Source organism: Mercenaria mercenaria, chromosome 14, assembly GCF_021730395.1.
Source record: "Mercenaria mercenaria strain notata chromosome 14, MADL_Memer_1, whole genome shotgun sequence".
Classification (NCBI taxonomy): Eukaryota; Metazoa; Mollusca; class Bivalvia; order Venerida; family Veneridae; genus Mercenaria; species Mercenaria mercenaria.
The window spans coordinates 26,617,703-26,639,858 of NC_069374.1; the positions used below are offsets into that span (position 1 = coordinate 26,617,703).

The 22,156-nt window shown below is 34.7% G+C and overlaps 1 protein-coding gene across 2 annotated transcripts in view; it reads right to left on the minus strand.

Annotated features, from left to right (window-relative positions):
- LOC123527084 (high affinity cationic amino acid transporter 1-like) overlaps positions 1 to 12,297 on the minus strand; it is a 37,142-nt gene extending 24,845 nt beyond the window's left edge. For both annotated transcript variants that reach the window (XM_045306355.2, XM_045306354.2), the window contains exons 1-6: positions 12,070 to 12,297; positions 6,815 to 6,942; positions 5,847 to 5,966; positions 5,023 to 5,151; positions 4,411 to 4,566; positions 1,168 to 1,307 (exon numbers count right to left, since the gene is read on the minus strand). In XM_045306355.2, coding sequence (XP_045162290.2) covers positions 1,168 to 1,307; positions 4,411 to 4,566; positions 5,023 to 5,151; positions 5,847 to 5,966; positions 6,815 to 6,920 — 651 coding nt within the window. In that variant the 5' untranslated portion in view covers positions 6,921 to 6,942; positions 12,070 to 12,297. The remainder of the gene's footprint in view (positions 1 to 1,167; positions 1,308 to 4,410; positions 4,567 to 5,022; positions 5,152 to 5,846; positions 5,967 to 6,814; positions 6,943 to 12,069) is intronic.
- Positions 12,298 to 22,156: the final 9,859 nt, after the last annotated feature.

Here is a 22,156-nt window from a genome sequence, read left to right on the forward strand (position 1 = left end):
AACAGCTGGATGGACAACAACAAAGTTATATCCATATGATGTGGGTGATGATGTGGTACAACTATTTTAAGTTTGAATCAAATCCATTTAGTTATAACATAGATAGAGTGAACATGCCTGAAAAATTCAATGTAAAAAGGAGGAAAACTCATGAAATAATGGTACATGTATGAGAGTTATTGCCCCTGTGTCATATGGTGTTGGTGATGATGAGGAATAACTATTTTAAGGTATTGGACCCCTAACAGTAATGTTTAAAAAATAGCATTTGCTTGGTATATTTTTAATGTTGACCATGTTTCGCTAGGGGTTGCAAATTTTAAACAACTTTTACTGTGCCGTTTTTTGTAAATTTTGAATAATTTATGGTATTTCCTCAAGCTCAAGTAGAGACAAATTTTAATGTGATGATATCTAAAACGTTTGCAGAGAATTCATTAAAGCATTAATTTTGAAAAAAGAAACATCAAACTATTGTTAAACAATTATAAAACACAAAATAAAACTGTAAATATCATTTTTTCAAGGGTACCTCAAGTAAACAGATTTAGTGAGACAGCATTCTAACTCAAGCATTGAAAAATTAAGGTCGAATCCTGTGGGTCTGTTTTGAATTTTGCTCACTTCTTTCAAAAATAACCTTGGGGCAGAGGTAAAACCTATCTGCATTTCTTCCACAATACGTAATCTAAAGAATGAAGGCAAAATAGAGAACTTTTACCGCATGTAACTCAGTATTTTTAAAGATGACTAACTCTACCCCTCCTGATTCAGAGGTAAATTCACTTTGAACAGCAAGAAATCGCTTATAAAATGAAAATTTTCCACTTTTGTACTATACATCCATAATAAGTCTTGAAAGAAGTAAAAACTTCCTAGAAAAAAAGGAAATTATGGAAAAAATTTTTTGGTCCCAGTTGGGCTTGAACCTACGCCCCCCTGAAAATTGCAGTCAAAGTAGGCTTATGCTAGGAATTGAATACTCTTCAAAAAGGAGGTACACTATTACGGGTCCAATACCTTAAGTGAAAAGCAAATCAGAGATAAAGTGAAAGTGCATCAACCAAGGTGTGGACACAAACAAGGACTTGGACACCGGGGTGAGTACACCAGCTCTCCACATACTTCGTAACGTCAAACTCAAAAATAGTCAAGACGGATGAATACCTTGTCAGGGTTGATATGCCAGTTATGAACGTCTGCCTTGAATGCCCCACAGATCACTATATATGTTACTACCAGTAGATTGACAGCTGTAAACAGGTTGTTGAATCTTGAAGACTCCTTCACTCCCACAGCTAGGATCACTGCAATATTATAGTCACAATGTTACAAATCAGTTCAACAATAAGACGTAAATAGTTCTATGTTCAAAATTTGACAATATTACTCATGATTACCAGTATGTTACAAAAGCGAATTATTTAACTTTGTAAATTCTTGCTCTTAGTAGATGAAAACTGTTTTGATGTCAACAACTACACCTGAGTGTTATGTATATTTCATTTCCAAAACTGTCTAATTGTCATCAAATATTTCACATCATAAAATCAAATATATTTTAATGTAAAAAAAAAAATGTGTAAAAGATATGAGAGGTTGAAATTCTATACAAGGAAATGTACTGAATGCATTTTTACATTATTTATTTTCAAAATTAAGGAAAACCCAATTTGAACACAGTAAAGCTGTACATGTTGGCAGTATACCTTTAAGGCTAAAATCTGCAGAAAAACTTGTTTAGATTTTAATCAAGCAAGACACTTGATTGAACCAGTGCTTGGCATTATAAAAACATAATATGATCCAACACAATCTGTTTTTCAAATAAGAAAAAAGCTGAAGCTGTATTAACTTTAAAACTTATGTTAAGTTAATGACATATTAAGCTAAATTGATCATATATGCCAGATACATTAATTTACACACATTACCTCGTAATATTTTAGCAACAGCACTACTATTTACATAATGCAAATGGCAGTCTTTCCAATAAAAGCAATTTCTCTGTCAAAACTGGGGATGTCAACGGATATCCGGATATCCGGTTATTCGGTCACAGGTACGAATATTCGGATCTCATTTTAGTATTCGAATATTCGGTAGTAACATACAGATTGCTGAAAGCATTGTTATTTTTCGTCACGTAAACAGCATGTCAAAACGTACTACACAGTCGTCATGGTGATAAAACCTAACCGACGGGTGTGCGAAGCATACTTGTCATCTAAGCAAGACCTGTTTGATCCATCGATGCAATTATTGTCAATTAATAATTATACATAATTTAAAATACGTGTTTACAAATCGTCGGCAAATATTGCAGCTTTAAAGAATATGGCGACCGCACATTTATTGCGGGTCCTAGCAAAACATCACAAGTCCCTGTATAAGGTGGAAGGGGAGCGGTTTCGTAGTTTGGCCCCGGTCGATTTTCTGTATAAACAGGACAGGGTAGATATAAAGGCATATCTATCTTACTGGTTATTTATCATTATTAATTCTTTAATATATCTGGGGAATGAGGAACGGTTAATGATTCTACACGGCGGGTGTTTTAAAATTCCTAGCTTCGTACTTCCGGTTGAGGCTAAAACATAAACATCAGAACAAAAAGTCGGCCAGACGCTCGGCTGTCATCCATCCACTTTTTTTCAAGTGAAAATTAGGGAAATAAAGTGGTGGTTGGGAGACACATTCCACACCACCTGGGTATGCATCTATGTTCACACTATACATATATGCTACGAAATTGGATTTAAAAATACAAAATGGATGAATGGCAGAGTTCAAAGTGAGGCCCGGTTAGGCTAATTTTGGTCTATAAAATTTGGGTGATTTGGCAAATTTTCACTACATCTGGCATGGAAAGCGACAGGTGCATAGGACCGGAGAGTCGTCTTTATGTAGTCTATAGTATCTGCAATAGTCCATAGTAGTTTCAAAGAAAAATACGCAAAAACGAGATTTCTATGGATATTTCAACACTGGTACCCACACGTCAATGTGGAATTCGCGAATCTGCACTCCCCTGCCACCTAAATACGTTTAGGTGATCAGAAAAAAGAGGTTATGTGCTGTAACGAATATCCGGATATTCGTTCGGATGGTTGACCGAATATTCGGATACTAGTTTTGGTATTCGTTGACATCCCTAGTCAAAACACATATAAGGTTGTTATATTAACCATGCTTGTAACTCTAACTATATATAAAAATAATAATTTGATAACATTGAAGGATATAGAGAAGAAGAGCTGTCTAATGATATTACACTTGACTATTTGAGACTCTTACACATGATACTATCTTACACATAAATGCTTTACCAAAACTTCCTTAGCTGAAAAAGGTGCTTTATTTTGTAAAATAAAACATGGTAAAGAATGGTTCTTCTGTGATGCCAAACACTTAAACTAAATATGAAGAATATGAAAGCATTCAGTCCAACAGTTTCTAAGAAACCTGCTTACATGTAGAACTTTTACCAAAAATTCTCAGTTAAAAATGGGTCAAAATCTTTACAAAATAAAAGCTAGAGTAATGTAACTTCTCCTGTGATGTCATCTCATGACAGCAAAGATATGTGTGAAGTTTAACAGCACTCAGCATAGTAGTTTTGGAAAAATCTACTCACATGAAAAAGTTTAACAAAACATTCCAAGTTAAAAAGGGGCATAATGTTGGCAAAATAAAGCTAGATTTATGTTACTTGTCCTGTGAGGCCATTTTACGATGATGACAACATGTGTGATGTTGGAAGCATCTGGTCTGGTAGTTTTTGAGAAACCTGTTTACATGCAAAGCTTTTGTGATGTGAACATCGACAAAATGGTGACAAGTATCAAATATTTGAGCTGAAACTGGCAATTTGCAAAATTTATGCCGGGCACTGGAATACGACAAGCACTGGATCCACCATGCTATCTGTAGGGATTCTTCATACGTATGCATACATTTGAATCGCATTAATTTTTAAATTTCACCTTTGTAGCTTTTACCCGACTAAATTTCTAAAATCGACTGGTCCATCATTCAATCTGGGCTGTGCCACTTACAATTCAAAGGGGTATTCATTGACAATTTACAGCTGAATAGTGAACAGTGCAGACCATGACCAGCCTGCACGGACGTACAAGCTGATTATGGTATGCACTATTCGCAAAGGCAGAATCACTTGCTGCCAGCAGGCTAAAGGTTAATATACATTTTGTACTGTAAAATCAACTCATTATATGGGCATAAAATTACGCGGTTTTGGCCAAAACAGCAATTGGATGGTATATAAACTCACTAATTTTCAGTGTTGCAAATTCTGAACCTTCTTTGACTGTGAAAACCGAAAAGTTAAAATAACTGTTCACCTTCCTATGGCACATGCCTATGTCATGTTGAAATGATGCTACTTACATGATAAGAAAAGTGTTATACCAAGTGCAAAAAAGTCTGGGTAGGGAGACAGACCAGTCACATTCATAGGAACATTGTCGCGGAAATAGGTCTGTATTGTGTTGTTGACGAGAGAGTCAAAATATGAACTCCACGCCCTGGCTACACTTGCTGTACCTGTAAAATGAAAGATGCAATGCATTATTCTGTTTTGTTTGTTTTAACCTGATTTTAAGAAGATTTCACATAAGTATATGTAGTCAGCATTTTTAATGATATTCCTTGATTAAAACAAATAACAACTAAGCAGATATCCAAATTTCTACTGACATAGTTATGCCATAAGTTATTTCTATGTAACAATAAAATCGAGTGAAAGTTTGGCTAAACATGCTGGTCAGTTAGTCAAAGTACTGTTTACATTAATAAACATCAAAACTGTTCAGTACAGTATCCAATTTGAGGTTCAACTTAAAGTTTGTACAACTTCAGTCTAAGCATGATGAATTCTCATTTTACAGTCTGGTTGTATGTATATTGTTATTTGACATGTAAAATTCTTCTATTTTCTCATTTGCTTTAAATCATAATGCTATACTTGCAGTATAAACTAGCTGATATATTTAAACATACCAATCACGTATTCCAGTATGAGATTCCAGCCAATCACAAATGCCATGAGTTCTCCTATAGTGACGTAGCTGTATACATAGGCTGACCCTGTTTTAGGTACACGTGCACCAAACTCAGCATAACACAGGCCTGAAAACACAATTTAAATATTGCACAAACATTTCAGATGTTTTCTCTTACTTAAAATTCTGAGTATTAATCATAAATTGAAAATTCAGCATTTATCATATCCTTCCTCATCAGCTATTTTCATTGTCCTTAAAATGAACAGTATCTTCTTTTGAATCAGGATTTTTTCTTTCTGTTTTGGTAACATAGCCTATACACCCAATATTGGGAATTTTGATGCGTAAATGTTCCAAATTGGGAAATACTTAGTCCCATAGGATATAGTAAGGATGTGTTTAAGTAATTTCTCATACACTTGTTTCACATTGTACAACCTCTTTAACATACTGCCATTTAAAAATTGTCCATAATTTGGTCAATGTTTGTGCAATTTTGATGAAATTTTTTTCAGAATGTAGACTGGGAATTTTTGCACTCAATTTGGGAAAAATACAACTTTTTGGCATTGGGAATATAGCCCAATAACGGCTATAAAAACGGCCGAAAAAAAACCTGTGAATGACAAGATCTCAAATAAACTAAACCTATGAACAGTGTGTATGGTTGTTTTTTTTTATGAAAACATCTCAACAGATTAGTAAGAGCTGTCGAATGCTAGCAAAAATAAAGTTCTTGTGAAGAGTAAGTGTTTTACAGTATGAACAGCCCTCATATACCTGTCTTAAGGTGACTATGTCATCAAGATTAAACTTTACCTGCAAGTATGGAGGCTAAGGCAGCAATAAGGAAAGAGATGAACACAGAGGGACCGGATGTTTGCTTGGCAACCTGTCCAGCCACAACATAGATACCTGCACCCAGGGTACTCCCTATACCTGTTTAAAACACGATGATAATTAAACAGTTGTTTTCAAATAAACTTTTACAAGGAACTGTTTTAATTGGTCATTCAAGTTGTTCAACATTATTAAGAACTAAATTAAAACCATTTTAACGAAAATTAATATCATTTTATTTTGATATTACTATTCTCTTTAATGTCAAAGAGAGAGTTTAGGAAACTGTCAACAAATAGTCTTAAGAAGTCTCATTCATTGTTCACTTAATTTTGAATGTAGAATTCAGACAACTTTACATGGATATTGGAATCAAACTTAATGCTAAATTAAAACATTTTACATCTATGTAGAGTTTATACAACTTCTATAAAACATCTGTGACCAATAGACATGTTCTATACAGTGTTTTTTCCCACCAATTTGGGAATGGAGCCGAGGCCTTTACAATTGGGAAAAATGCGTCGGAAAATGCCTAATTTGGGAATTGTTAAAACTAATATATTCTGTTAAAATGTCACATTTAAGAGAGAAAATGGCCATAAATTATCATTATGCATTACTATTTTCCATTGGGATTGGGGCCCTATTTCGGCCCCAAATTGGCTAGAAAAAAAGACACTGCTATATGAAACTGTTTTAGAAGCATACAATGCAACAAACTGATATTACACTCAGTTTGACCCAGTCTGTTTATGAGAGTAATTCTATGTACAAAATCCTAATCCCAACCCCAGACCAGTACGTACCATCTTAAGGAGAACTCTCCTTGCAATTGGATTTTATTTAGTCTTCCCAGCATTACTGAGTTTGCAATGACGACTAAACTGACTAAGATCTACCACCACTGTTGACTAAATTGGCTAAGATCTAAGTCCAAGTCTTACCTAAAGCTGTTAGATCCAGTGTATTGAGACATCTTGCAAGCTGTGTATGGTGGACAGAATCTGCAGATATAAACTTCTTTCTTGTCAATTTCTGTAGTAGACTCATACTGTAGTAGGCCTACTGATTTCTGAAACATCAAAGTGAAATTTTTGCAAGATCAAGTTATGCATACACAAGTACAAGTAAATAAGAGCTATCATAGACAGCACGCTCGACTATTTTGATGCTGGATAGTGTAACTGGGCACATGTGAGGAAGCTAGAGCTGTTAGTGAAGTGTTTAATAACTCAAACGTTGATGAAGATATTGGACAAAAGCTTATTAAATAATAAGTCTGTATCAAATGTAACAGTCTGTGTCTAACAGGGATAGAAAGGTGTATCAAAACTGTTAAACATTAAATAAGTATAAAAGGGACATAATTCATGGCAATTTCTGCAAAAGTAATGCACCAGGACATTGTGTAATATTATGTGGCTAATAATGTTGAGCAACTATTTTAAGTTTTAATCTTGAATAAGTGAGAAAGACAGAAGTGCATCACAACTTAACCTGAAATTGTAGTAAAAAGGGGATATAACTCATAGCATTTTGGTGCCAGCATCATGAACATTATGTCATGTTAGTGACCATGTGGAACCACCGTTTAAAGTTTAAAATCCATTTAATAACAACAGAAATAAAGTGAAAAAGCATCAAAATTAAACTGAAATTCTATGTAACAAGAGCTGTCCGTAAGACAACGCGCTCAACTTTTCTCAGTGCTTGACTCTGAATTAGAGCTTTGCCAGTAAAAAAATCCAAGTTAAAAAGGGACATAAGTCTGTCAAAATTCAATCAGAGTTATGGGAATTGTGTCTTCTGGTGTAGACTTTGATAGTAAATAACTATTTTAAGTTTCAAGTCAATAGCTTTGATAGTAACAGAGATATTTGACTTTATCAAAAACTTTAACAAAAATTCTAAGTTAGAAAGGGACAAAATTCTGTCAAAATTCAAATCACAGTTATGGAGATTGTTTCTCCTGGAGTAGACTTTGATGGTAAACAAGTATTTTAAGTTTCAAGTCAAAAGCTTTGATAGTAACAGAGATATTTGACTTTATCAAAAACTTTAACCAAAAATTCTAAGTTAAAAAGGGGCATAATTCTGTCAAAATTCAAATCAGAGTTATGGGGATTGTTTCTCCTGGGGTAGACTTTGATAGTAAATAACTATTTTAAGTTAAGTCAATAGCTTTGATAGTAACAGAGATATTTGACTTTATCAAAAACTTTAACCAAAAATTCTAAGTTAAAAAGGGGCATAATTCTGTCAAAATTCAAATCAGAGTTACGGGGATTGTTTCTCCTGGTGTAGACTTTGATAGTAAGTAACTATTTTAAGTTTCAAGTCAATAGCTTTGATAGTAACAGAGATATTTGACTTTATCAAAAACTTTAACCAATGGCGATGCCGATGCCGGGGCGAGTACAATAGCTCTACTTTTTCTTCGAAAAGTCAAGCTAGAAAAGGGACAGAAGTCACTAAATATTTGTGCAAGAATTATGGACCTTCATGATAACAATGTGGAAGAAGAAGAACTATTTTAAGTTTGATTCAAATTTATTAAGTAATAACACAGATAAAGTGAATGTGCACCAACACTAACCTCAAATTCTAAGTAAAAAGGGGGCATAACTTATGAATTATTGTTGCCAGAGTTATGGCACTTGTGTCATATGATATGATGTGGGTGCCCAGCAAACACCTGACGTTGAAACAACGTTGGATTTTGGTCACGACATCGGCGACCTAAATACAATGTCTGTTCAATGTCGTATTTATGACGTCTAGTAAACGTTAGATTTATATGTCTATTTGACGTTGGATTCTTGTGGGACTTGAAGAGAGTGCAATGTTGTTATTTGTTAAACAACTATTTGGTGTAGAATTATTTTCAAAGTGTTAAAATAATTACTTGTTCTCACAAAGTCTTGAAAATGCGCATAAAACTGACAAATAATATTTCCTTGGACATTAAAAATCATAACTGTTTTTTTTTCATTTTTTTTTTTTAAAAAAGATCATATTACAGACTGTTTACTTTTAAGAATATTAAAATAACAACATTAATAATGATAAATTGTGTACAGGAAATCAATATACATTGAACTTGTATAGATTATTAGACTAGTAAAATTTATAACCCAGGGTCTTCTCTACACATGTTGTCTATTAGTCACGCATTCTTCAGATAAGCTTGCTTTGGTTTACACGATATTCCTGTAATTTGATACATTGGAGAGGTTAGATAGAGCCAGTTTAAAGACACTTTACACAAAGGGATCTGCAATGTGAGTAAAATATTTTAAAACTTAGTCTTACTTTAATGACTGCTGATTTTTTTGTTTAAAAAAATAACATTTGATATTTTAGAACTGCATTTTACCAAAGTTTGTGCACTTTTTTCGAGGTCAGGGAAGATATCTGAACCTTGGATATATTATATAATATTTGTTTTGCATGAAGTGATTATGATTCTAGCTCTTACGAAGTAACATTTTTGCTTTTTTTATTTCGATTTAGCGGACATGAAAACTTTGTATTTTATACATTTCAGGTGGATGCTTTAGCTGTGTTGAAGAGGCATGCATAATTGACTACATTTTATCTTATGGACTTATTTATGTTGTCACAAGAGGAAATAAAGATTAGAAAATACATACAATTGTGTTGATTAGATGCTGGGTCACAAGTAAAATTCCAACGTTTAAATAGCAGAAATTCATTACCTATTATAGTTAACTTAAATCATGGGTAGAATGCAGTCGTTAACAAGCTGGAATATGGTTGGATTTTGGTTGGGTTAAGGTTGCATCATGGTTGGATATTAGTTAGATTCTCGACGATGCATCGACGTCGGATTATGACGTCTAAAAAACTTTCAAATCCAACTATAATCTGACATTGATCTGACGTCGGGGTACCGTCCAACGTCGGTACAACGTCAATACAACGTCTTTTGTTTGCTGGGTGATGATGCGCTACAATTAATTTTTAAGTTTGAATTAAATCTGTTTGGTATAAAAGATAAGGAGTGAAAGTGCATCAAAACTTTAACTTGAAATTTTATCTAAAAAGGGGGCATAATTCATGAAAACAAGAGGGCCATGATGGCCCTATATATCGCTCACCAGAGTTGATCTGGCCTACAGACCTTGTTTTTTACCCCACATGAGCCAGTTTCAAATTTAACCTAGAGATCATCAATACAAACATTCTGACCAAGTTTCATAAAGATTGAGTCACAACTGTAGTCTTTAGTGTTCACAAACTTTTCCTTTGATTTGACCATGTGACCTTGTTTTTGACCCTAAATGACCCAGATTAAAACTCAACCTAGAGATCATCAAGACAAATATTCTGACCAAGTTTCATTAGGCCTAAAAAAAAAAATTCTTTGTTTCCGGTAACATGCTCAAAAAAATAAGGGTAGGAAGGTCGGAAAAAATTTTTTTTTTGGAAATTTTTTTTATTAAGGGAGACTTTTCGGAAATTATTTTTGTGTCAAAAAATTAATACAAATAAGGGGGTCATGCCTTTAGAGCATCAGGAAGTTGATTTTTAACATCAATGACCATGTTTAAAGCATAAAAAGTGCAGTTTGGCAACTTTTTGTCAAAAAGTTGAAAAAATTATTCTCCAAGGCCATAAAAACATTTAGGGTCGGGCCAAAAATTTAGGGTAGGTCGGGATACCGGAAACAAACAATTTTTTTTTTTACGCCTTAAGATTGGGTCACAAATGCGGCCTCTATTATTGGTCAATAATTAAAGGTCATTTCTCAGGCCACTAGAAGCAGGAGCGACATAGGCCTCCCCCATCCCATCCTTGAATCTAGGTCTGTGATGTATGTGATGTAATTTGACCTAATTCTACCCGATTTGTACACAGGCACCAGTATCGGACCTGGGACAAAGAATATGGCCTTATTTTTCATCCTAAAGGGGTGAAAATGAAAAATATGTTATGAAATATGACCCCCTACAAATGATACATATGACCCTCTACAAATGATACATATGTCACATATGTATCATTTGTAGGGGGTCATATTTCATTACATATTTTTCATTTTCAACTCATTTAGGATGAAAAACAAGGCCATATTCTTTGTCCCAGGTCCGATACTGGTGCCTGTGGATTTGTACTATTTATGTATAAACTATTACTAATACACTGTTAATTTTAAAAGGGCTTAGATAATTTATGGATTTGCAGTTGAAGTGCTGTGAATTTCGTTTCTTTTACCTTACTTTAAGGAACTAAACCACAATTTTACATGCATGCACATACTTCAGATTGTGTTTAAAAGTAAAGCCTTTCAATTTTCACTAAACAGAGACTAAAAAAAAAACATGTTGCAGTATGAGTTCAAGCTCCACAGCTGATCAACAGTCAGGGGTGTAACTGTTTTAAGTTATGTAACCTATTTCAGTTACTTTTTCAAGCATTTTATAACCTGTATTAGTTATAAATTATAGTTAACACAGGTAAGTTACTAAAAAAAAAAAGTCTTTTTGTTGTTCTCACAAAGTGACTTTTAAGGTGAATTAAATTAGTAGCAAACTGTGGTTAATCAAATTCTCTTTTAGTCTGAGCATGACCTGATAAGCATTATGGAATATTAAGAGTTTTATAGCTTAAAATCGTTTGCGTAAAACTTTATCAGCCTTGCGTAAAAATTTTTACTGCATAGCTGGAAAGATAAAAGGCCAAGCATTCAGGAAATAATTGCATTAGTCTCATTCAAAATGAGGAATTGGCACAGGAGGGCTTTGTAATATTTAATGATAACTGAAACAAGTTATGAAAGTTAAGCAATAACTCAAATGGGTTATAAACTGCGATAACTTGAAACAGTTACACCCCTGACTGATCAAGGTCATCCTCGTCTACACAGACCTGGATTCTTTTTTATTTCTTAATGTCTTCGTTTTCCTAACAGTAAAATGCAGTTGCAGATAAGGCTTAGAGGGATGACGACTAGATCTATAAAGTATCACTATCAGATCATAAAATAAGTCATCCCGATTTAAACAAAATATCAGATTCAGAGTATAAACAGATAAAGGCTGTAAGGCTAGCATAATTCATGAAATATTAGTGTGAGAGTTATGGCCCTTATGCCAAATGATGTGGGTATTGATGAGGAATAACTATTTAAAGCTTATGTTCGTTGTTTCACAAAGTGACGGTAAATAAAATTTACCTTTTATGAGACACTGAGAGGAGGCGAAGTTGATCGATGTACTAGACATGTGAATCCTGATGATTATATGCAGCAATCATCCGTATAGATAATTAACATTGTGCAAAACAATCATTCATCATGCTGAACATTCGTGTCATTATGTTGGTAAGATTTTATCAGCGTTTGTAAACGTGTCATATGAATTGTAAATTTATTGAGAACCCGGAAGTACATATTCGGCGAGCTTGTTTATTATACTATAAGACTTTAGCTGATGTTCTGTTCAAAGTTAATCGAGTTCATATTTAGCCGTCGCTAGCGAAATATAATATGCGCACTAAAACGAAATGGAATAGCTCAGTATATGGCTGCTGAAACGAATAAAGAGGAGAAAAACCTGGTCTATACACACTTTCATGAAATTTAATTCCATATGTAGGCCTACATATTAGATACAAGAAACTCAAAGTCGGATACAAATTAACAATGATGAACTACTTTCAGACAAAGAGCTATACTATTTTATACTACTTTGTTTCAGATAAACACACTTAATAAAGGCAAAACAGAGGAAAGTATATAAAAAGCATAATCAACATTAAATTGTACGTACGGATCCATACTTAGACACTTCAAATTTACGTGGAAGTATCATATGGAAGCATGCACTGCATTTCCTGTAAGTCTTAGACTGTTTTTCTACATTACATATATATTATCTGCAGCAAACAAAAACTCTGTACACAAATCTTGACATTACGTTTCGCTAGAGCAAAATAAAGAAAAAACAAAGATATAAAAGCTACTGAGTATTTAGAAACATAACTAATTATGATCAACCAGCAAAAAAACAATTTACTCAGTATGTCATTCAATAGGTCAGAAAAAGGGTAGCTCTCTAAAATTTAATCACATCAACCGACAGCACAACATATCATCGGTATTTGATCAGTCTGTTAAGGTCAGCGCTTAGAAGTCTCACTGGCAACGCTCTGCATAAACGGTCACCAAGTCACGAACCTCAGCGTGTAAAAAGCTCCTAATTGATAGATTCCTCTGGCCCCGATGAATCCCCTAGGTAGAAGGAACTGTACTTGAATGTTCCCGTCCTTACCTACAATTGCCAAATTCTCATAGTGTTGTGTCCCAGACGTGGGATGCAGTCATTCCCTGTATAAATGGCCCTAGATTATACCAATTTGTCCCATACCGCTACACATAGTATAGCTAAATTTGCACGTCTTGTCTCCAACATCATGTCGTTCAGATATCTTAACTTCTCAGTCCCCTTCATCTGTTTCAGTGTCAGCGACCGCTGTGAAACCAGCTAAATTTTTTAGAATGTGACGCTTAGAGTAGGTCCAGCAACCGAAATGGCCATGTTAAGTTCATAAGGTTGATCATACAAACTTCTGAAGGTAGGCTCTCCACGACGAGATTGTGTGTGGCTTGACAAGCACTCCGAAAGCTAAACGCATGGAGGAACCAAGATTATTGCCCATTTTACACTATACGTTTAGTTGCTGCCAAATAGTTTGTTATGCGACGTGCAGACCAAGATATTTGGAAGGCTAAATGTTTCTCAAGTAGATCTTTAAATGTAACGATAAGTTTCTATTCATATGATTTCTTGGCAAGGCTATTGAAATTAACATATCTTATACCGATCAGAAAAGTCCAACTGTCAACAAGAAAATTTTTGATGGTCGACATATGGAGGAGTTATAATTTTAGATCTAACATTCCTTTCATCAACAATTCAGTCTGCAAATAACACACTTTAACCAATTTAATGGTCCTTTTAATAAAAGATGTAAAGGCAATTGTGTTCCTAAGACGTAATTCCAGTGGGAAGATCAAACGTCACGGAGATCATACTGTTAATTTACAACCCATCCACCATGGAACTAACATTTTGGAAACGAATTTACCTATATACCAATCAATTCTTTCTATGGATGCATAAAGGCAACCTTGGCATAGGTCCAAATGGGCACCAGTCATTATCGAAAGGCCTTTGAAGCTCCAGCAAAATGACAAGAGTCCATGTAATGATCCTGTTAAGGATACAGTAAGCTCTACAGCCCAAGTGGGTCTAATGTCCCGCAACAAGTTGGCTGCGGCCAAAAACCGATGCTGATCAGTTTGTCAGAATCTGGATTCAATTAAGATTTATATTATTTTTATTTACTTTAAAATGGTGTTTCATGCATTTTATCAGCAGAATACGTCTGTAAAGATAAGGTGCAACTAATTGCTTTTTTCAAACGTTTGCCTTCTTAGAAATGCCAAATAAGAAACGTATCAGCCGTACCTTCATTTCAGGCACTTGAATCAGTCATTGTAAAGATATGTAATGAACGCTGAGTCTATTTCTCCATCAAAAATCATAAATTCTCGAGTAAATAATTTAACATCACAAGCACTAGTTCGATTTCAGCAATCGAAGAAGTTTACAGAACTCTGCTCTTAACCACTAAGTCTGTCATAGGATGATCTTGTAGAGGTCCATCTGGATCGTAAGCTCTGAGCCATCTTCATGGGTGAAGACCGATTCATACTGTCGGTTGAGGATGTTGACTTTGTCTTTAGCGTCAGCGTGCATCTTGCCATTCTCTTTGAGTGGTGCTACCCCGTTGTTGTCCTTCTTCAGGGAGTTGATATACGACCAAAAACGTTTCTGTTTGTTAGCTTTGTTACTGTCATTGGTGGTGTCAAATTCGATGAGGTTTTCGATGTAGTTCCAGTGGGAGAGACGTTCTGCTTTCTGTGTTTCAGCTTTAAATTTCTTGTATTTAGCGATGTCAGTTGGTTTCTTGGTAAATTTCTGTTTCAAAAAAAGTTTGTTTCTTCTGCGTATCATAGATCTAACCTTCTTATCTATCCATGGCCTAGTTTTCTTTGCTGTGTTGATGGTTTTCTGTGGGATATACTTGTTAGTCAGCTGATGGAGAGTCTGTTTGAAAGTGAGCCAAGATGTGTCTATATCATATGTAGTAAACTGGTGGAGTAAGTTTTGGTGCATGTCTTTGAGGTCTTTCTTGAAGGAGTCATAGTCTGCTTTGCCATACATGTAGACTATCCGCTTTATGGATGACTTGGTAAATGGCCGCAGACTAGATTCAATGAAAATGGCATCATGGTCTGAAATTCCTGGGATGACATGAGTCTGGTTGACTAGAGTCGAGTTATTGGTGAAGAATAGATCTAAAGTTGAAGATGTTGTTTCAGTGATGCGGGTAGGCTCTGTCACCATCTGTTCCAAGAAGTTATCTTTTGCTAGGCCGATGAGTTGTTGGCATTGTGTCCCCTGGGTAGATGATGGTCGGACAGTCTCGTGCTCCCAATCTATATCCCCTAGGTTAAAGTCACCTCCCAGCCAGAGATGAGCATCATTTCCTGTAGGAATTACATATTATGATTATTCATGAGAAAAAAAAGTAATCTGGTGAAACAAATCTTTAACAAATGTAGTATGCTAGAGCATAAATACAAGGGAAAATACAAAAAGATATCAGGAATAGCTACTGGCAGTATTTGGACACCATAATCTAACTCACTGCCGACTCCAAACGAGGTCAAAACAAAACAATTTACTCATTTGTCAATTCAAATAGGACATAAAATAGTGGTGTTACTTCTCTTAAAATTGAAAGTCAAACATTTGTCGATCCGACAGCAAAAGCAAATATACTCAATCGGTAATTTGAGTCAGTCTTCTTACGGCCTCAGCCCCATAGCCTCGCCCAGTCATGCAAACAGGTGCTAACCTCTGTAAATAAACGAGTCATGCCAAAGGTCAACATATCCCACGTCGGTGTAGAAAAACTCCTTAAAAACTTTGATCTAAGCAAAGCCTCTGGCCCAGATGAACTGCCACCTAGGTTATTGAAGGAACAGTACTTAGAAATAGCCCCTGTCCTTACCTACATATTCCAAATCTCCCTCAATACGGGTATTGTCCCCAATGACTGGAAGCATGCAGTCATTGCCCCTGCATATAAAAATGGCCCTAAGTTAAACCCTCTAATTAACGCTCCATATCCCTCACATGTATCCTCTCAAAGTTAATGGAACACATCCTTGTCTCCAACATCATGTCCTTCTATGATCAGTTTAACATTCTCAGCCCTTACCAACATGGTTTTAGGTCAAAACACAGCTGTGAAACCCAGGTAATAATTTTTTCCCAAGAAGTCAGTGACAGCTTAGAACTAGGTCAGCAAACAGATATCATAGCCATGGACTTAAGCAAAGCTTTCGATAAGGTTGATCATCACAAACTTCCTGGAAGGAAAGACCCGGCTCTCCACTGGACAGAGGATTGTGTTGCTATGGCATTGAACAAGTACTCCGGACGCTGGGAAGATCGCAGCTGTAAGGAGACAAGAGGATTTATCTGCCAATTTGGTAAGACGTGTTTAACGTTTAGCTTGCCGGCGGCATCTTATTTTGCCTTTGCGATCAGTGCAGACCAAGATCAGCCTGCAAATTCGGCTAAATTTTACGTTTCTCAATGTAAATATATGACAAATGTAATACGATAGTTCTTATATTCATATGATTTCTTAGGCAATGTTTGTTTATTGAATTTATACATATGCTAAAATACCAGATCAGAAAAGTCAAATGTAAACAAGAAATATCTTTAAAAATGATGGTCGACGAATTGTAATAAGGAAGGAAGTTTATGAATTTTTCATCTAACATTCATCTTTCATCTAACATTTTTCAAATTGCAAAACTAAACACCGCACTTTAACAATTTAAATGGTTCTCTTTTCATTTTTCGCAAAGGTTTCGTAGAGTTGCAATTTTGTTTCGTTTATTCTAAGACGAATAATTACAGCAGTAGTTTGATGAAGATTCATGAAGCGGTTCATGGGAAGAGGTCATTAAACGTGTTTATATTTTTAGCTAAATTGGTCCCTATCCCCATTGGTAACAAAATAGCAGGAGACCCTACGATATTGTTACACATCGAGTTTGATAAAAATCCATTACATTTTAGTGGTTAATGCGAAGAAAGGCATATCTACTTTTAGCTATAGTGGTCCCAAATAGGGCCCAAGTTCCTATATAAATAAATTTGGAAGAGGACCTTATAATGATGCTCCAGACCAAATATGACAAAGATCCACCAAGCTGTTCATGAGACGCTGTATAAAGGCATTTCTAGTTTTAGCTCTAGCAGCCCCTAATAGGGGTCAAATGTCCCAGCTGAACAAAGTTGGCTGCGGGCCTAATAAAGATGCTACAAATCAAGTTTGATTAGAAAACATGAGAAAAAATCAATTAAAGGATTTTTTTATTTATTATTTTTATTTATTTCTAAAATAGGCCAACTGATCCCGCTTTAACAAATGCATATTCGATATTCATGAGTCTTTGGACATAGACGTCACACTTATAAAAAATGTAAAGGTCAAGCAAAACATACAATTGTATTTATTTCAATATTTCTGTTTCTTAAGCAAAGTTTGACCGTAGTCATATCACATAGATAAACTGTATGCAGCGTACCTTCATTTCAGTGCAATGAGATTCAGTCATTATATAGCATATGTATAATGAAACAGATTTCAACTGAGTTCAATATTTGCATACCATACTAAAAAAAATATTCATATATAATAAATCAGTTAAATAATTTATAACAAATATATCAAAGCAAACAAGTACTCATTTTAATATGCAATCTGAATAAGTTACAAAAGCAAGAATCCTTTTCATATACAGACGACAATTGTAACAAGGAAAATCTTTTAAAAAGCACTTCTCTACATAAAAGACTCTTATCACACCCTTATTCATGTGATACGCAGACCGTATTCAGCTCCTTCTTTAATTTGTTATATGTTGGTATTTGAACAGGTTTTTATCATATTTATTAAACTAACCTATCATTTTGAGATATATTAATATTCTTGCTAAATATACTGAGCCAAAGTTAGCTTTAAAACTGTGAACAGCGTCGTTTAGGAAACGCCTTGTCTACATTTCACTCAGCGTAGCACAATCAACAGAGTGAAAGAAATTGACACTCTCGTCCAATCAGACAGAGTGTTGCATAAATCTTCCATTTTGATAAATTATCTATAATGCATTATCAAGTAGTTTGATTTGCAAACTGAAGTCACGTGGCATAGGTAACGAAAACGAATTTAGACGGCGTCGCCGAAAAAACTCCAGCGAAATTCTAACATGCATTAAGCAGTCAGCGAACACAAATAAATGTAAATGACCAAACTCATTACTTGATCAAAATCTGATTAACCGCCTTTAACATAACGACACAATACGACGAGGTGATACGCTTGCGGTATAATTTCACGAGGCCGTACCCCGAGCGGCATATAACCGATTTGTATTGTAAAGATATGTTAAAACATGGTTCAACTACAAAATACTATATTAGTTGTGTCATTCAAACACGCAGACAAAATATAATTAATATGGAAAGATAAGTAAGCGTTTTGAATTTTCTCTTAGCTTTCGACTTATGATCTCTGTTTTAAAATGTAGCACATCGATGCCTGTGTATATTTAAATATGCCTTTTGAACTTTTCAGAAAAGCACAAAGTGAGCCCACCATCTTTTACAGGATGATTGCAGAGTTTCTGGTTTCGCAGGGAACAAAATGAAATGTCTCAAGTATTATAACGGATTTCAATAAATAATATAGAAAATGCTGTTGATATTGACATTTCAATCTTTGGATCTTTTTACCCTTACCCTGCTAAATTTCTACAATGGACTGGTCCATCATTCAATTTGGACGGTACCAATTATTATCCGAAGGGGTGTTCAATGAAAATTTACTGACTGTATAGCGAACGATGCAGGCCATAGTCACCCTGCACTAGTCGCAAAGGCAAACTAACTTGCCAACAGCAGGCTAAAGGTTAAAAAAGGCCTGATTAAACTAAAAATGCGGAATTTAAAGACACTTCTGCAATCGTTGAGTTTTTTTCAAAGCAGATCTAATAAAGATGTTATTTTTTAAAAGCGCTTACGTTAAATCAAGGCGTACCGCATGTCTGGTGCACACCATTAACGAGTATAATCTCCCCAGTAGTGTATTTATCACCGTCACCCACGATGTTTTCGCTTTCTCTTCGTCCTTTTCTTTTACTTTCCCTGTGAATATTTTCTGCAAATGTCAATCTCTCACCTACAACAGTTCCTGTAGGGTATCCTTTTGGAAAGACGGCATTCTTGCAATGTTGTTTATTCCTATTGTATCCTTGTCCTTGTTTTGTGTACAAAGGTAGTGGATCCGTACTTACAACTGGATATTTCCGTTTGATAACGAATTTTCCGTAAACGATTTCGGCATTTTCCGGTAGAAACGGAAAGCCAGGCATTTGAATTACATTGTCATCCGGAGAATCCCGAAGTACTACACAAGTATTCGTAATTGTACGGAAATAACCGATTGTTATTACGGGTACGGGCGCCTTTATTGTAATTTTAACCTACATACAAGGGGAAAGGTATAATGAGTTAGAAATATAACAACATGTTGCAAGTAAAATATGGTTTATTTCTTGTTATAAGATTTTTTAAGAGGTATTCACGGGTGTGTCATTAGACTGATCTAAAATATAAAAGGAATATGGAAGTAAAATGAATAAAAATATTTGAGCCGCACCATGAGAAAACCAACATAGTGCATTTGCGACCAACATGGATCCAGGACATCTGCGCAGTCTGGTCAGGATTCATGATGTTCGCTATCGGTTTCTCTGACGGCAATAGGCATTGAAAGCGAACAGCATGGATCCGCGCAGTCTGGTCTGGATCCATGCTGGTTGCAAATGCACTATGTTAGTTTTCACATGGTGCGGCTCATAATTTATTAATTTATATCTTCGTCTAATTCGGTATTTTTGAAATATGGATATGTTGTTATCGATTTTTTTATCTAAGCTGCGGTGGCCTAATGGATAGGGCACCTGTCCCGCAACGTATTTTTAACTATAATGTTTTAGACATAGACGGCTTCAGTAAATCATGCAGATTTTTCATCATTTACCCTTTTCATTTCAGAGTATTAGTATCCATCTTGAAATTAAATGAATCGAAAATCAGGATATGTTTGCACTGAAAGAAATCCCCCCCCCCCCCCCCCCACACACACACACATTTTATCAGTTCAATCAGCTTAAATTTAATAAGCTTACAGTCTATAAATGGGTTTCATTTAAAATAATAATTTTGATTTGAATATTATAGTTGATTTGCATAATCATTTATGAAACTCATTATGTCGAATAAAACTAACTAAACTGATAAAATCATCTACTTCAACCTTTTGATCACGATACCGAATGTTCATGCGGAATTGTTGTATCGTCTGCATATTACGCTACAGCAGAAACTTCGCACTTATAAACCGCCTGTAGGTTCATCAATTTTTTATTTTACAAAATTGAAATATATATCATTCATAAGATATATTCATTGGGAGAAAGAAATCACTTGCACCTTCACTTTCATATCAATGGTTTTATACACAAAATGCTTCACACAAACGCGTATGTGTGATATGTATACATTTTATATAGAAAATAGAAAGGAAAAAATGATGAAATGATAGCATTATAAATCGTCGCGTGAGTCAATCAAAATTAAAGATAGAAAATATTTTAAAAATAGCGTGTGGGGAATCAAATGTTGAACATTGATAATATTTTTGCACCAAAGGATTTTTATTTTTAGTATTCTTGTTATGAAGTAAAATGTGTATAGAAAATCTGACCTGTTGGCCGGAGGAATATTCTTCGGTATAACGGGATGGCACATATTTTGGTGGAACTAAGATAGTGCCTGAAAGAAAAAAGAATATTGATTCGATCGATGGAAGGTCGTACACGCCATAATGTTATAATGAAAGTCTATTGAAAAACAACTGGTGTTTACTAACCAAGTTGTCCCTCGTCCTGCAAATGACGCATTACATACTACATATATATGTTGAAGATTTTTGCAGTAATTTATATGTCATTTCATATAAAGAAATAAGGATTAAATATCTTGATAGTTCCTCTTTTTTACGTATAGTATATTTTTCGATAAAAAAAACAGTATCTTTATCAAAATGCTGCAAGTGATAAATTTAAAAACAAAACCGGAACTAAACATTGTTTCATTGTGTTTGTCTTTGAAAAGTCGTGACGTCTTTCTTGTTCACGAACGTTGATTCCATTCGCTTTGTTTAAATACGTTGTTATAAGAAAATAGTGCTTAAAATAAAGTAGTTCTTTTAAATTTTATTTTACTATTATTTCTTGTGTTTGGTATGCAAGAAAGATATTTTATCATTGGCGAAGATGGGAATATCCGGCTCTCTGGTAAATGTTTACGCGGTTTTACCGCTTTAAACAGTTCCTCTTGAGCCGGTATTCCCATCTGCACATACAACCAGTGAAAGAATCTTATAAGACTTGGACAGAGACAGTGGAAGAACGACAACTCTGATTCTTTTATCGTTTTGCATCTTTTATCTTTCATCATCATGAGTGAAATCCCCAGATAGATCTACGTCTGACTAATATTTCAATAATTAACTTTAAGTTACAACCTTGTAATGATTTTCGATCATAAAATTAAACAAACTATTCTTTTCTGTATTGATGTATCATGATACTAAAACGCACGCTTCGATTAATTCTTCATTTATCGTATTAATCATTTTACCATAGTTTAACTTAATTAAGGTAGTTCTGCACGTTTGATAATCTGGAAGTAATGACGTAACGTCATTTATCTGAAAACGTAGAATAAAGCCTGGAATCGGCGTACGGAAATGAAAATCATTTAATAAATTAATGTCAACCAGTAAGTAAATTAATTACAGTGGCAACGTTACTATCTTTCTGAAGTTAAAATATGATATGAAAACATCTGCCACATTAAAAAACTCCAAACAAAATCTTAGAATTAGCTTGAAATGCACGGATCTCTTTAATCATGGGCAAATATGTCAGAGACAAGCACACGGACCTATGCATTTTATTTCACCATATTAAAGGCCATGTGTTTATTACAACTGTGAGGAGTTTCATTATAATCTACATTGTAGAAAAAAAAATCTATTCG